The sequence below is a fragment of the Tenrec ecaudatus genome, chromosome 3 (genome assembly GCF_050624435.1).
Source record: "Tenrec ecaudatus isolate mTenEca1 chromosome 3, mTenEca1.hap1, whole genome shotgun sequence".
Lineage (NCBI taxonomy): Eukaryota > Metazoa > Chordata > Mammalia > Afrosoricida > Tenrecidae > Tenrec > Tenrec ecaudatus.
The window spans coordinates 197,475,415-197,487,845 of NC_134532.1; the positions used below are offsets into that span (position 1 = coordinate 197,475,415).

At 53.6% G+C, this 12,431-nt stretch overlaps 1 protein-coding gene across 1 annotated transcript; it reads right to left on the reverse strand.

Annotated features, from left to right (window-relative positions):
* Nucleotides 1-626: 626 nt before the first annotated feature.
* Nucleotides 627-11,963, reverse strand: SLC34A2 (solute carrier family 34 member 2). Its single transcript, XM_075543592.1, has 12 exons — nucleotides 11,861-11,963; nucleotides 11,638-11,772; nucleotides 10,400-10,528; nucleotides 9,579-9,722; nucleotides 8,974-9,085; nucleotides 6,911-7,106; nucleotides 5,564-5,659; nucleotides 4,654-4,774; nucleotides 2,843-3,010; nucleotides 2,095-2,211; nucleotides 1,853-1,977; nucleotides 627-1,232 (listed from the first exon to the last, which is right to left on the reverse strand). Exons 1-12 carry the CDS (start codon nucleotides 11,961-11,963, stop codon nucleotides 627-629), a joined length of 2,052 nt encoding a protein of 683 aa, XP_075399707.1.
* Between the last annotated feature and the right edge of the window lie 468 nt (nucleotides 11,964-12,431).

Sequence of the window (12,431 nt, forward strand, 5' to 3'; positions counted from 1 at the left end):
ATTTGGGACAAGATCCCAGAGTCTTTGGTCCAACACACGAATCCAACCGTGAGTAGTGCTGTGGGCAGTCCAGCCACGCCCTGCTTCTGTGACCCAGAGCTGGGTGGGCACAGAGAAAGGGCACCTGTGGAGGAACATAAGATTCTGGCTTAGCCAAGTGGATGGGTAATGGGGTGAGGGCGATGAGGAAGACATCTAGGAAGTGGGAGGAACCCACACCTGCTGTGTTCTTGCCGCCAAGTCCCCTGCATGGGCCTGTGAGGCTAAGCCATTGTTAGACTCGGTCTGTGCACATGAGCATACGTTCATCGCGAAGTCAACTCATTAGCTTCCCCTCACAGGGCAGGGTAGAACTGCTCCTGTGGGTTTCCAAGGCTGTACAACTTCCCGGGAGTGACTCATAGTTACCTGGCCATCCCTCCCCAAGCTTCCGAATCTGCTAAGAGGTCCCTAGTGATTAATTCTGCAGTGTGTAGCAGGACACCCTTAGGGGTCTAGCCATGCTTAGCCTTCCTGGCAGTAGGGGGCATCCAGGGAACGGGCTGAGAGGCACAGCCCCATAGGCGGTGCGGGGCTGCCTGTGAGATGTGCCTCCTCCTCCCCCCAGCTCACCTCCTGGCAGCTCCCTATAAGGCAGTGCTGTGAGAAACAATCTTGTCTGGTGAGGCGTCTTCTAGGGCCATGTTGTCGAAGGCAGCCTCCGGGATCTTAATGGGGATGTCCTTGGCGTGCTCCTGCCCCTCCTCCAGGTCATCGCAGCACTTGCTGCAGTGGCAGCATCTGGGACAACCGCAGAGCAGGCAACACACACGGCAGTAGACCCGGCAGCAGCAGCAGCAGCGCCGCTGGCAGCAGCTGGTGACCAGGGAGACCAGGCGATCCCACGGCTTCAGCGAGTGCATCCACAGTGGCAGGAAGTTCCAGTTCTGGAACTTTGGGGGCAGCACCCGGGGGCAGCGGGCCTGCAGGATCCGCAGCAGTACCACCAGGAGCAGCAGGAGGATGATGGGCACGCCCACGCCCACCAGCACTGGCCAGCCGGCCAGCGAGAGACCGAACACCGCCATCGGGGTCAGCAAGAAAAAGAAGATGAGGTAGAAGATGGCGAACCAGCGGTACTTGGCAGAGATGTTGCCCAGCCCCTTGGCCAGGCGGATAGGCAGCCGGGTGAAGGGGATCGGGTACCAGAGCAGGATGCCCGAGACATTGAAGAAGAAGTGGCACAGCGCGATCTGAAAGATGGGGGGAAAAAGTTGGGCAGGTGAGTGGGTGTTGCATTGTTAGGGGGGGTGGGGAGAAACTCATCAAGAGTTGTTTGTGCCACCCCTCCATCAAGTGGCCTCTAAACCTTTATGTCAACTGCTGCCCAAAATGGAAGCCTTACTCCCTCTTCCAAGACTTTCACTATTCAAGATTCATTTCAGATTCTTGAAAGTACCATGGATGGCTAAAAAGACAAACCGATCTCTCTTGGAAGAAGTACAGCCAGAGGAAGATTTCTTACATACTTTGGATATATTGACAGGAGAGACCAGTCCCAGGAGAAGGTCATCATGGAAGGGTAGTGCTCTTTCACTGAGGAAGGCCCTGAACTAGATGGATTGACACAGAGGCTCAGGCATAGGGACAATTGCACGGATGGTGCAGGACCGTACATACAGTGTTTCATTTTGTTGTGCCTAGTCAGAGCGGACTCGATGGCACCCGGTAACAACAGCCTCCAAGTGTTTGGAGCTCGTGGCCTTCTCCTCCAATCTGAGCTTCTTGTGAGCCTCAGAGGCAAAAGCCTGACTCGTGATGCCCCTCTTGGCCTCCCTTAGAGCCCCGGGCCTCCCATGCTGCATGTTCTGACCTGGAGTGAGCTCTTCAAGGTGTTGCCCGGACTGGCCAAGGCAGCCAGGATGGCGGTCGTGGTGGTGCCGATGTTGGAGCCCAACGTGAGGGGGTATGCCCTCTCAATGGTGATCACACCGATGCCTGGTGAGGAGATGGGGGGAATTTAAAGACCGTCACATCAACCCCAGGGGATAATGGGAGTCAGCCGTAGAAACCCAGGTGATGGGGAGAAGCCCGGGGGGAGAATGGGGAACTCACCAATCAGAGGGGTCAAGGCAGATGTGAACACAGAGCTGCTCTGCACGATGAAGGTCATGCCCGCCCCCACCAGGATGGCCAGGTAGCCGGTCAGCCAGGCAAAGGGGAAGGGGAAATCTGGAGGGCAGGAGGAAGGGAGTCAGATGGTTCACACCTTATAAGGCAAACATGGGGTGGGGGTTGGCCTCCCTCCCGAACCCACACCACATTCTGATCATGCCAAGCCTCCTACCCCGCTGCATTCTCACCATGCAGGTGTGGTCAGAGGTCCCAGCCAAATGCCCTCCCATGGAGCACTCCACACCTTCTCCCTGTCTTGTTCTCCCATTCCACCCCACCTACCTACCATGGCGTAGGACTCTCCCTGCCCCACACATACGTATACCCAGGAAACCCCAACGATGTCTAATTCACTCTTGGGGCAACCTGGGAGGCAGGCGTCCTAGGCCCCATTGAATGCACAGGGTGATGTCACTGGCCAGGACACTGTCCTGGTGATGCTGATGTATTAATCCAGCAGTGTTCATCCCCAAGCATAGGTAGAATGGGTGGGTGGTGGGGGCATCAAGTAAGTGACTTGGTGACTTGTCTCAGGGACCCCAGGAAAGCCAGGGCCCTGGACCTCGCTCCCCAGGCCCACCCACACGCTTCCAGCTTCTCAGAGGCAAGAGAGATACTCAGAGCAGAGGCCTGTGCTCACAGGGGATTGGCCTGTGACATCCTCCCTGGGAGGGTTAAGGATGCCTACCAGTGTTGAGGGTCTTCTTGATGACTGCGGCCACCTGTCCCTTCATCACAGAGTTCAGGATCTTGACGATGATGACGAGGCAAAGGCAGAGGACCACAAGGGAGGTTAGCAGCAGGATGAGGCCAACGGCAAGGTCCGGGAGGTTTAAATTGGCAAAGATGTGGTGACCTGCAAAGATGAGAAGGCAGCCCTTGTCAGGAGACACAGCCATGTGTGGCCACCAGTTGCCAGAGTGGCCCTGGAGAAAGAGCCCTCCTCCCGTGTCCCCCTTGCGCAGCTTCTGTCACCAAGGACACGTGCCTACTATGAGTCCCTGTATGTTTCTAATCATCGAAGGGCATCTTGGTGGTGTGTTTGATCCACCTTCACACTGCCCAAGTCAGTCAAACCCTTTATTTCCTTCTCCACCTCTGGCCGGTGCCTACATTAGTACAATAATCATTTTCATTGGTCTTTCTTAGAGTAAGGACCTTAGCCCAGCAGGACTCAAAGGAAGAAGCAATGAAAAGCACCCATTAGCAGTTGCTCCATAGATATGACCCCAAGGAAGCTGTCGAGATGACTATGGAACATCACTGCCGTCCATTGTCAAAAGGATCATTTCAGGATCTCGCCTGCAGCGAGACGCTGTTCATGATTGGCTATCAATTACACGACCAAGCACCGTGAGGATGGCCTAGGACCGGGCAGTGTCTCATTCTGTGAAACTGACTTGAAAGCATCTCGCAGCAACAATTAGGTGAATAGCCACAAGCCTTTAAGGAAGACCCGCTCGTCGAATAACACAGCATGGAACCCTGAGCCTGTGCTGTTCACCACTCACATAGGCGAAGCTTCATCGAGCCAACAAGGTGGCGATCTAATTATAACAGAGGAGGAAGCCCAAGCTCACTTATATCTACACACCGGGATTCATTGACTGCAGCCTGCAGAGTTACCGCACCAGATGTTCGAGGCTGGAAGGTGACATGAAGTCACATGGATTAAGGTCACATTGTCAGGGACCATGCCAGGCCGCTGGTCTTATTTTTTTACTTCTAAATCACTCCTAACATGGAGAGCATGTGTTTGACCACAGGGTTAAGGAACCAAGGGAGAAAGTGAAAATTCCAACAAAATGCAAAGATCCCTTTCATGCTTCCAAACCCTCTTAGCATCGCTTCTCGGCCTTTGGACTGAGATCAAGTGCAGGATCCAAAGCCTCAGCGTCCCCATGGGAATTCCAGGAACCCGTGGTTCTAGCGAGACAGTTTAAGCCATAGATCGAACATGGGAGATGGTCTCTGGATTCTCTGGGGGCAAATCAAACCCAAAGTATTCTGCTTAATTCTGGGTCTCCCCGACTAACCACCATTGAGCCAATTCTAACTCAGAACAGCCCAATAGGACCCCTGGCCTTGTTGGCTCCCAAGACTGCAGCTCTTTCCTGGGGTGGAGAAAGCCCCATCTTTCTCTCATGGAGAGGCTGCTGGTTCCCAACTGCTGGTCTTGGGTTAGCTGCCTATCTCTTCCAATCCCTTCAATCCGTGGGAGAGATGAGGCCATCTGCTTTACTTTTGCCCCAGGGAGCAGGCCTGGGTCAGAGCCGCCCAGAGAACCAACAATAGCCTGTCTGGGATTCAAAGAGCATAACCCCCGAGTCTGTCAGGCTGGAACGAAGCTCTCCTGAGGATACATGCTCTAGACAGTGTGAGTTTGGGTGCCCACAGAAGCACTGGACCTCAAACCCCAGTTCAACTGCCCACTCTCCAGCCAGACAGGAAGCACCCGCCAGCCCCGCAGACAGCCCTTCCCGTGGCTGGTGCCCTCACATTTGGCGATGTTCTCATGGTAGGTCACATTCTTGATGGTCCAGACATGCTGCCCATCTTGCCAGCAGAGCGAAGGGGATGTGCAGTTCGCAGACGAGGGGACGGTGACATTCATCTCAGTCTATGCAGCAAACATAAAGCGAGTGTGAGTGGCAGGCAGCTGGGGGTGGGGGTGGGGGGACCGAGCAAAGGACCACCAAGAGGGACATGTTTTGCATGTTGTTGCTTCACGCATTCGAAGGGTTTCATTTTAAGGGCTAAAACAAATTTCTAAGGGGCCCGTTTTTCATATATATAAATATAGGGCTGGTAAAAAGTAAAAACAATAGGGCTTGTGAGCTTTGATGAAACATTCTCCCCAGAGCCGCCTTTGCCCTGACTGCTTATGTCGTTGGCCCTTCATTTGATAAAGCTCGTGGAATAGCTGGGGACAGACCAAGGCAGCCTCCAGGCTATTGCAGCCTAGCATCTCTCAGCAACAGACACATGCTTTCTGTATACACACCTGTCAACAAGGGGAAGCGAAAGCAGTGGTTCTCAACCTTTCTAACGCCACCACCCTTTGATACAGTTCCTCATGAAGTGGTGACTCCAACCATAAAATTATTTTCCTTGCTATGCACAACTGTAATTTTGCTACTGTTGTGAATCGGGCGAGAGAGAGGTCACTGCTTTCCAGCCCCTGAAGAGCCCTGCTTCCGTGGTTCCCTCCCTCAGTGGGATTCAGACATGACATGGGGAGGGACACCAGGGTGAAAGAGGGCACTCGGTCTGCCCCATCCACCCAACCCCGTGGCCATTTCTCACGGTGGAGTCTAACTTTCAGAAGCTGAATTCCTTTCACTCACTTTCCCTCTGGCTTCAGGGGGCTTCACTAAAGGAAGGCCGAGTGTGCACACTCCGAGCTTACCACATTGGAGAAAGTCTTGCACCAGATCTTCAGCAGACTCTTGTTTTGGGCAGCTTCATCCTTCATTGCAATCTGGTTGATGACTTTCTTGTCCAGCTGAGGAAGACAACAGAAGGGAGAGTCAGCCCTGTCTCAGAAGTCTGAAGGCACAGTGTCCAGGTAACCAGGTTCGGAGGAGAGTGGGAGGCTGCCAGGGGTGAGCAGAACCTGGACCCAGACATCCTCAGAACTCTGAGGTCGAGGTGATGCTGACTCAGGACAGGGCAGAGCTGCCCCTGCGAGTCTGAGAGGCAATGTTCACCAGAGTAGAAAGCCCTGTCTTCTCCCATCAGAGCAGCTGGTGGTTTCAAACTTCAGACCTCGCGGGTCAAAACCCAATGCGGAACCATTATGACACCAAAGCTCCACTCTGAGATATTAGGCAAGGGCTTCAGAAACCAATGAAAGATCACATGAGTCATGACCCAAAGCAAAGGGCAAACAGGTTGTATCTGCTCCCACCAGTTAAGTTCCTACTAGAGCCACTCAGTCATACAACAGGCTCTAGTGAGATATTGGTGGCTTAGTGGTCGTAGACATCTACACCACGTCCACAGATGCCACCTGTCAGCAGAGGCTTGCTTGCGTATTGCTAGGATGCTGAACAGGTTTTAGGGGCTTCTGGACAAAGAAAGGCCCAGCAAAGCGATTTTGTAAAACTAGCCAATGAAAACCCATGGATCTCAAAAGGCTGGCTCCATTGGTCATGGGGTCACGGGACAGTGGAACAAGGACAACCAGTGACCAGGGGTATAGCATAGCCCCTGGCAACTGAGGGCAGGCAGTAACTTTCCTCCTGACCGCACACAACTGGAGGTTCAGGCACACCCAGGGGCCACCATTCACTGGAATGACCACAGCAGCTGTTTGGTTGGTTTCTTATTTCCATTTCTCTTTGTCATCAGTGAGCCTGCTGGTACTTAGGAGGGCCATCATGGCTTCCAAAGGCCCTCAAATTTCCAGTGGAATGTCCTTGAGTCCCATAAGAAGCACACCTCTCTCTCTCTCACACAATCAAGATAAGGGAGTCAGGGCAACTAGAAAGCCCAATTGCTCATGTGAGTGTCCCTAAAGCCCTGGATTGGGCTAGTTACATTCGACACCACCAGGTGGGTCAGGTGCTCCAGGTAACAGGTGGTGGCCTCCAGGGTCACCAATTCATCTAGCCAATTACTCTCCTAGGTGTCTCAGGGGCTCCACCTTGCAGGTTCCCGGGGTAGTCGAGAGCAACGTTGACAGAGCCGCGGGACCACTGAGCAGGCTGGGGCGGGCAGCTGGGCACCTGTCATCAGAAGGAAGCCAGCTCACCTGGACGATGAGCTTTGTGAAGGGGTCAGTGATGACTTTGAGAAGCTCCGGGGCGTCTTCGCCATTCTTGAAATGGAAGGACTCCACCACCAGGTTGGTGAGGAGCTCCAGGTAGTGGGTGGCTGCCTCCAGAGGCAGGAGCACCAGCACCGACAGCCAGTTGAAGAAGTCGTGGACAGTGGCCCCAGCGAACGCCCTGCAGGAGGGGAAGCCCACCCCAAAGCCGAGAGCCAGGTTAGCCAACAAGCCAGTGGGCATCGCTTAGAGAATCTGTACACATGGAGTAAATCCCTGTTCTCACTCTTACAATGATCCCCACGTCAATACCCCCATCCAACAGATGAGGAAGCTGGGAGCTGGCAAACGTGGGGGGCATGAAGGTGGCACCTGGGCTGAGCCCAGCACCCTTTTCTTCATTCTTGTGCAGAGCCGTGTGCAGAGGGGTGGGGGGACGGTTCTCCTATGCCGGTGGGAGACACGCTCACCACACGTTTATCTCACAGCTCCAAGAATTAGCTCAAGACCACCTGGGAATCACACAACCTGCCCACGAGAATTCTTAGCTTTTCAACAGAAGATCCTGGCTGCTTGGGGGAATCCCGAGTCATGGGAATGCTCTGTACAGGGAAGTATCTGTCAGGGTGGGGCCACAGGCCCACACCCACCCCGGAAATCCACCTTGTCCATGCCGGGCTACATTTTGTGTTTCCCACTTGATGAAACAGTTTCCTTCAAAAGGTGTCTGCCAGTGGACCCCAGGAGAAGCAGCCACTCATAACCAGGAAAAGGGTTAAGTGTCCCCCTGCTGCTGCCACTGAGTCTGTTTTGCCCCGACAGGACAGAGCTGCCTTGCAGCCCAATGCTCGGGCTCCTTCACTTATCACATCAACCAAGATCCTCCTCAACTCATCTTGTTGAGGCAGCGGGTGGTGTAAGGATGCTGCTTGCACCCAAGGCGGATGCGGCTTATCGTGATTAAGTGGCAATCAAACCAGTTCCGACCCACCGCAATCCTCTGCGCAAAAGAACGAAACACTACCCGGGCCTGCGGCATCCTCACAATTAAATTTTTAGTCATCGAGTGAAGCTGTTTGTTGGAATTTAGAGATTATTATTCTAGAAGAAAGCCAAGACCTGTGTATGAAATTGCTGTGAGGTAGGGGGAGTCGGGAGGAAGGGGGGAAATGAGCAGCAGATATCAAGGGCTCAAGTAGAAGGCAAATGTTTTGAGAATGATGATGGCAACAAATGTACATATGTTCTTGACACAGTGGATGTATGTATGGATTGTGATAAGAATTGTACTGACCCCCAAATAAAATGATTTTAAAAAGAAAGAAAGAAATTGATGTGAAATCACCTAGTTTAAACAGCTCCAAAAAGGAGCTCGGTAGAGTGAGGCCCCGGCTATAAAGCAGGCGCCTGACAAGGGCACATGTGTTCAGACTCTTTCATAAGTAAACCTCGATGGGACTGGAACGGTGGAAAGGATCCACGGTCTGCCTGCGGGAAGACTTGCCTGGAGTCAAGTCACTTGGCCTCTTAGAAACCTTCGTTGGCACCCCCGCAGAGCAGGCAGAGCAACTGGGCTGGCATTATGTTCTGCTGTGTCTCAACAATAGCAAATAAAGATAGAAATAAATGCTGTTGCCGCATCCCAAGAAAAGCATATTAGACGGCATTTACGGCAGTGGGCATTTACGGCAGTGGGCATGGAGGCTGCGAGGACATCTCTGACCCACAGCATCAGACCTCAAGCAACCTGGCTCATCACCGGAAAAATGAGCTGCATTTCCATGTGAACCCTTTGGGAAGAAAAGTGCTCCCTGCATTTGAGACCTCCCTAATTTCACATCTTAGGTATTGGGCCACAAAAGGCACATTTTGCCTTTTTATTGGCATGCAAGTACTAGAACATTTTCCCAGGACACAGCAGTGGGGATGGATCCTATTAACCCAGCCATGTGGATGTGATGAAATAGCTGTACTCCACCAGGAGCCCCGGCTGATCAGCACACATTCCCTGCCCCAGAGAACCAACTGGCCGCTTGGACGCCACCTACCTCCGGAACTCGTTCCTGTCTCCTGCCTGCATGAGGGCCACGATGGTGTTGGTGATAGAGGTGCCGATGTTGGCTCCCATGATGATGGGGATGGCGGCATGCACCGTCAACACTGGAGGGGGGGACCAAGAAGTGGTTTAGGGAGGAGGATGGAGGCTTGGGGTAAGAATTCTAGCTGTCCCAGTCCCCCACACCCCAAGGCGCTTCATGTTCAAGTATATCCCCCACCCACAATCTGTTTATGGATGCAGGCTTGGTGAAACCGCCTGATGGAGGATCACCATAGATGCATACACGGGTGCCACCTCCTGAAACGGAGCATAGCGTCCAGAGAGCCCCTGTACTGTGCTTCACACCCCGGTTTTTAATGACTTTCTTCAGGACTCTCATTCCTATTGCAAAGGAAGGGCTAGGGTTGAGAAACCAGGGTACAGCCTCGGTGTAAGGACAAATTTAACCTGGGAACCAGCATTTCCTTGGCACTCATTGGCCCACTGGTTCATTTCTACTGAAAGTTGGTTTTGCTTACTTTACCCAGAGGCCCGGCCAAACGACCCAGAAAAGACTAGAAAAGGCTCCATAGGCCTCCAGGTCCCCAAACTCACGTGAGGAGGCAACCATGCTGACGATGATGGATGAGGAGGTGCTGGAGCTCTGCACCAGGACAGTCACCAGTACCCCGATCACCAGTCCGGCCACAGGGTTGGACAGCAGCGAGTCGTCACTGAAGAACTTCCCAGCCACCTTGCCTGGAACAGAAAGCCACCATCCATCAGGGGACAGCGTGAGACCACAACAAGTCCAGGCAGGAACGAGGGCCTGGTCAGTGCTGCTCGGGACCAGGAGAACCAGAGGCACAGGCTGCCCGCCCCTTCCAGGTGGCAAAGCAGAGAAGCACCAAGCAGTGCAAAGACCATGGTCTCTGGGTGTCTCTTGAAACGGCGTCTGAATCCCACTTTGCCCCTTGGGAGTGATTTATAGGGCAGTCTGATGCTGAGTCATCTTCATATGGGCTCAGCTGGGGGGTGGGGGAGTGGGGAGAGGAGAATGTACTATGGCCTGGAAAATGTCCGCACCCAATACTCAAAGTCGCACAGGGCAACTGTCTCCTCTTAGGTTCCTCCTTACACCTCTTGGTCACACTGGTCCCCGAAGATCCTTGGGCAACTACCATGAAGGGAAAGTCGTCCTGTCCCACCCTCAGCAATGACCCTGCTGTAGCCTCACAGAATAACCAGCATCCTGTATGATCCCCTCTGGGGGAGGGAGGACAGCAGGGACCCCAACAAAGAGAAAACAGGCACGGGGCTGTCACCTCGGCTCTGTCTCTCTGGCCCTGGTCTAAGCTACCTTGACAACGTTAGTATCCCCCTTGTGGGCCTCAGTTGTCCCTTATATCTCCCCCGCCTCCCCCCCCCATCCATACCTCCAACCAGCTGGAAGGCACTGCTCAGGACATCCAAGGAGCATACGAAGAAGTAGAGGAATCCCAGGAGGAGGATGACCTTCCCAATGCCTTGAAGTACACACAGAATCTTCCCCTTGGTGTCTCTCTCTGGAGGGACAAACAGAAAAGGTTTTCAGTGTGTAGACCCTGAGGAGTTTGGCAATGGGCCCCCGTGCAGTCCGTGCCCCTGATGGGCCCTGAGCTAGTCAGGCGGGGTTGTGAGCTCTTGGGTCAAGGGAGGCCCACAGCATCAATGCATCATTTGCAAAACGATCGTCATGGTCGCCCATTGAGGGATGGTCCCTGGGTAGAAGTGGGGGCACAGAACACTTTCTAGAATGGGGCTGAACATGTGAAAAAACCACGGTGGAAGCCCTGTAGTTCACTATGAAAATCTGGGAGAAAGACAGGGCTTTTTACTCCCAGTAACAGTGACAGTCTCAGAAACTCATGGTGGACAGTTCTACCCTGATCTGTAGGGTCGCTTTGAGTACGGCTGTGAGTTTGGTCATCTCTTCTGCTGGCTGGTTGGGACACTGGTCTCTTATCCTCCTTGGTTAGGAGGCGGGGATGGGAGGAGGGAGGAACAAATGAGACCCCCTCCTTCTGCACCTCATCCTCTTTCAGCCTCGATCCCGTCCTTCCCGGCATCCAGCACCCTTCTCTCCTATGCCTGACCTCCACAGGTACACCTCACACCCTACACTCTACACGGACTCCATGGCTCGATTTGTGCCTGTCCTGCCTACATGATCATGGCACGTCCCACAGGGGCCAGCATGCTGGAAGAGAGGCCAGCAGCTCCTCTTGGTCCTCGGAGAGCATGTGTTTGAGGTGGCCCTGAGGCTTGTGCCCCTGATGCAGGCAGGACATCCTTGACTTCTCCAGAAGCCATCCTTCACCCATTTCAATGAGGACCCCTCCTATCGAGCTTTGCCTACAGCTCCTTGAATAGGGTGCATGGGGTACAATTGGTACTTGACTACTGTGTCGGGCACATTGGCTGGATGACATAGTTGCTGGCTCCCTCCCTGAACAGCTAGCTCGTGGTACTTTAACCCCAAGTCTCCAGGAAAGCCAACTGACAATCCCTTGATCTAACGCATCAGGACAATGTCAACGGGGGGTGGTTGACACACACAAGAGACCCAGTGGTGACAAGTGTCCCCTCACCCACCCACCTCGCCCCAGCTGCTAGGAGCTGGCTTCAGACTGACCTGACCACTTGATCCCTGTGTCCTGAAGTTCAGAAAGTTTCCAGGGGTCTCCCACCTCTGAGGGGTCCTCCACCAGTGTCAGTGTGGAGTAGGCAGGCAGAAATTCAATCTGGGGGCCAGGGTTTCCAGAAGCATCTGTCCAGACAACAAGACAAGGAGTCAGACGGGACAGCCCTCAGCAACTTCGGGGAGGTCAGTCAAGAACGGAAGGAGCAAGACTCACTCTTGGTGACCTCTCCACCTTTGGCAGACTGCTGGTTGGCGGTCCCCTCCAGGTATTTGTTGGGGTCTGGCTGGGCATTTTCCGACTCAGGCCAAGGAGCCATTTTCTGTGGGTGGCAAAAAAGAGAGCTGAAGAGAATGTCTCCCCAAGAAGGGGTGGCAAGAAGGCCAAGAACCCCCAGTGGACATGAACAGAAATGCTTTCCCATTGAGAGGAATACAAGTGTGTGTGGGGTGGGGGATATCCCTGCTGTATCTTCTACGCCTGGAATATTAGACGTGGTATAATATGCCTTTGTAGCACCTGCCCGCCCCACTTCTAGTAGGTTTCTGTTGCAGCCTCTGCGCTCTCTATGGTAAACTAATCCCCCAACCCTCTGCCCTCTTTCCCTCAGAGACAGAACACACACACACCCAACCCACACCCACCCCCCATAATTTTCAAGGGGGTTTGATTTTCACATCACACTTGGGCATCCCACAGAATGTACTTGGGACATGACCTTGGGTCTGGCAAGGTCATCAGAAAAGGTAATCAAGGTGGTGGACTGCCTGACATAAAGCAGAGGTTT

Excerpts from the sequence above, each read along its gene's own strand:
- SLC34A2 (XM_075543592.1), bottom strand. The coding sequence starts at position 11,963 with ATGGCTCCTTGGCCTGAGTCGGAAAATGCCCAGCCAGACCCCAACAAA. Across the intron at positions 9,086-9,578 it reads CAGCATGGTTGCCTCCTCAC|TGTTGACGGTGCATGCCGCC; the intron begins GTGAGTTTGGGG and ends CCCCCCCTCCAG. Across the intron at positions 4,775-5,563 it reads GCAAGACTTTCTCCAATGTG|ACTGAGATGAATGTCACCGT; the intron begins GTAAGCTCGGAG and ends TTTGCTGCATAG.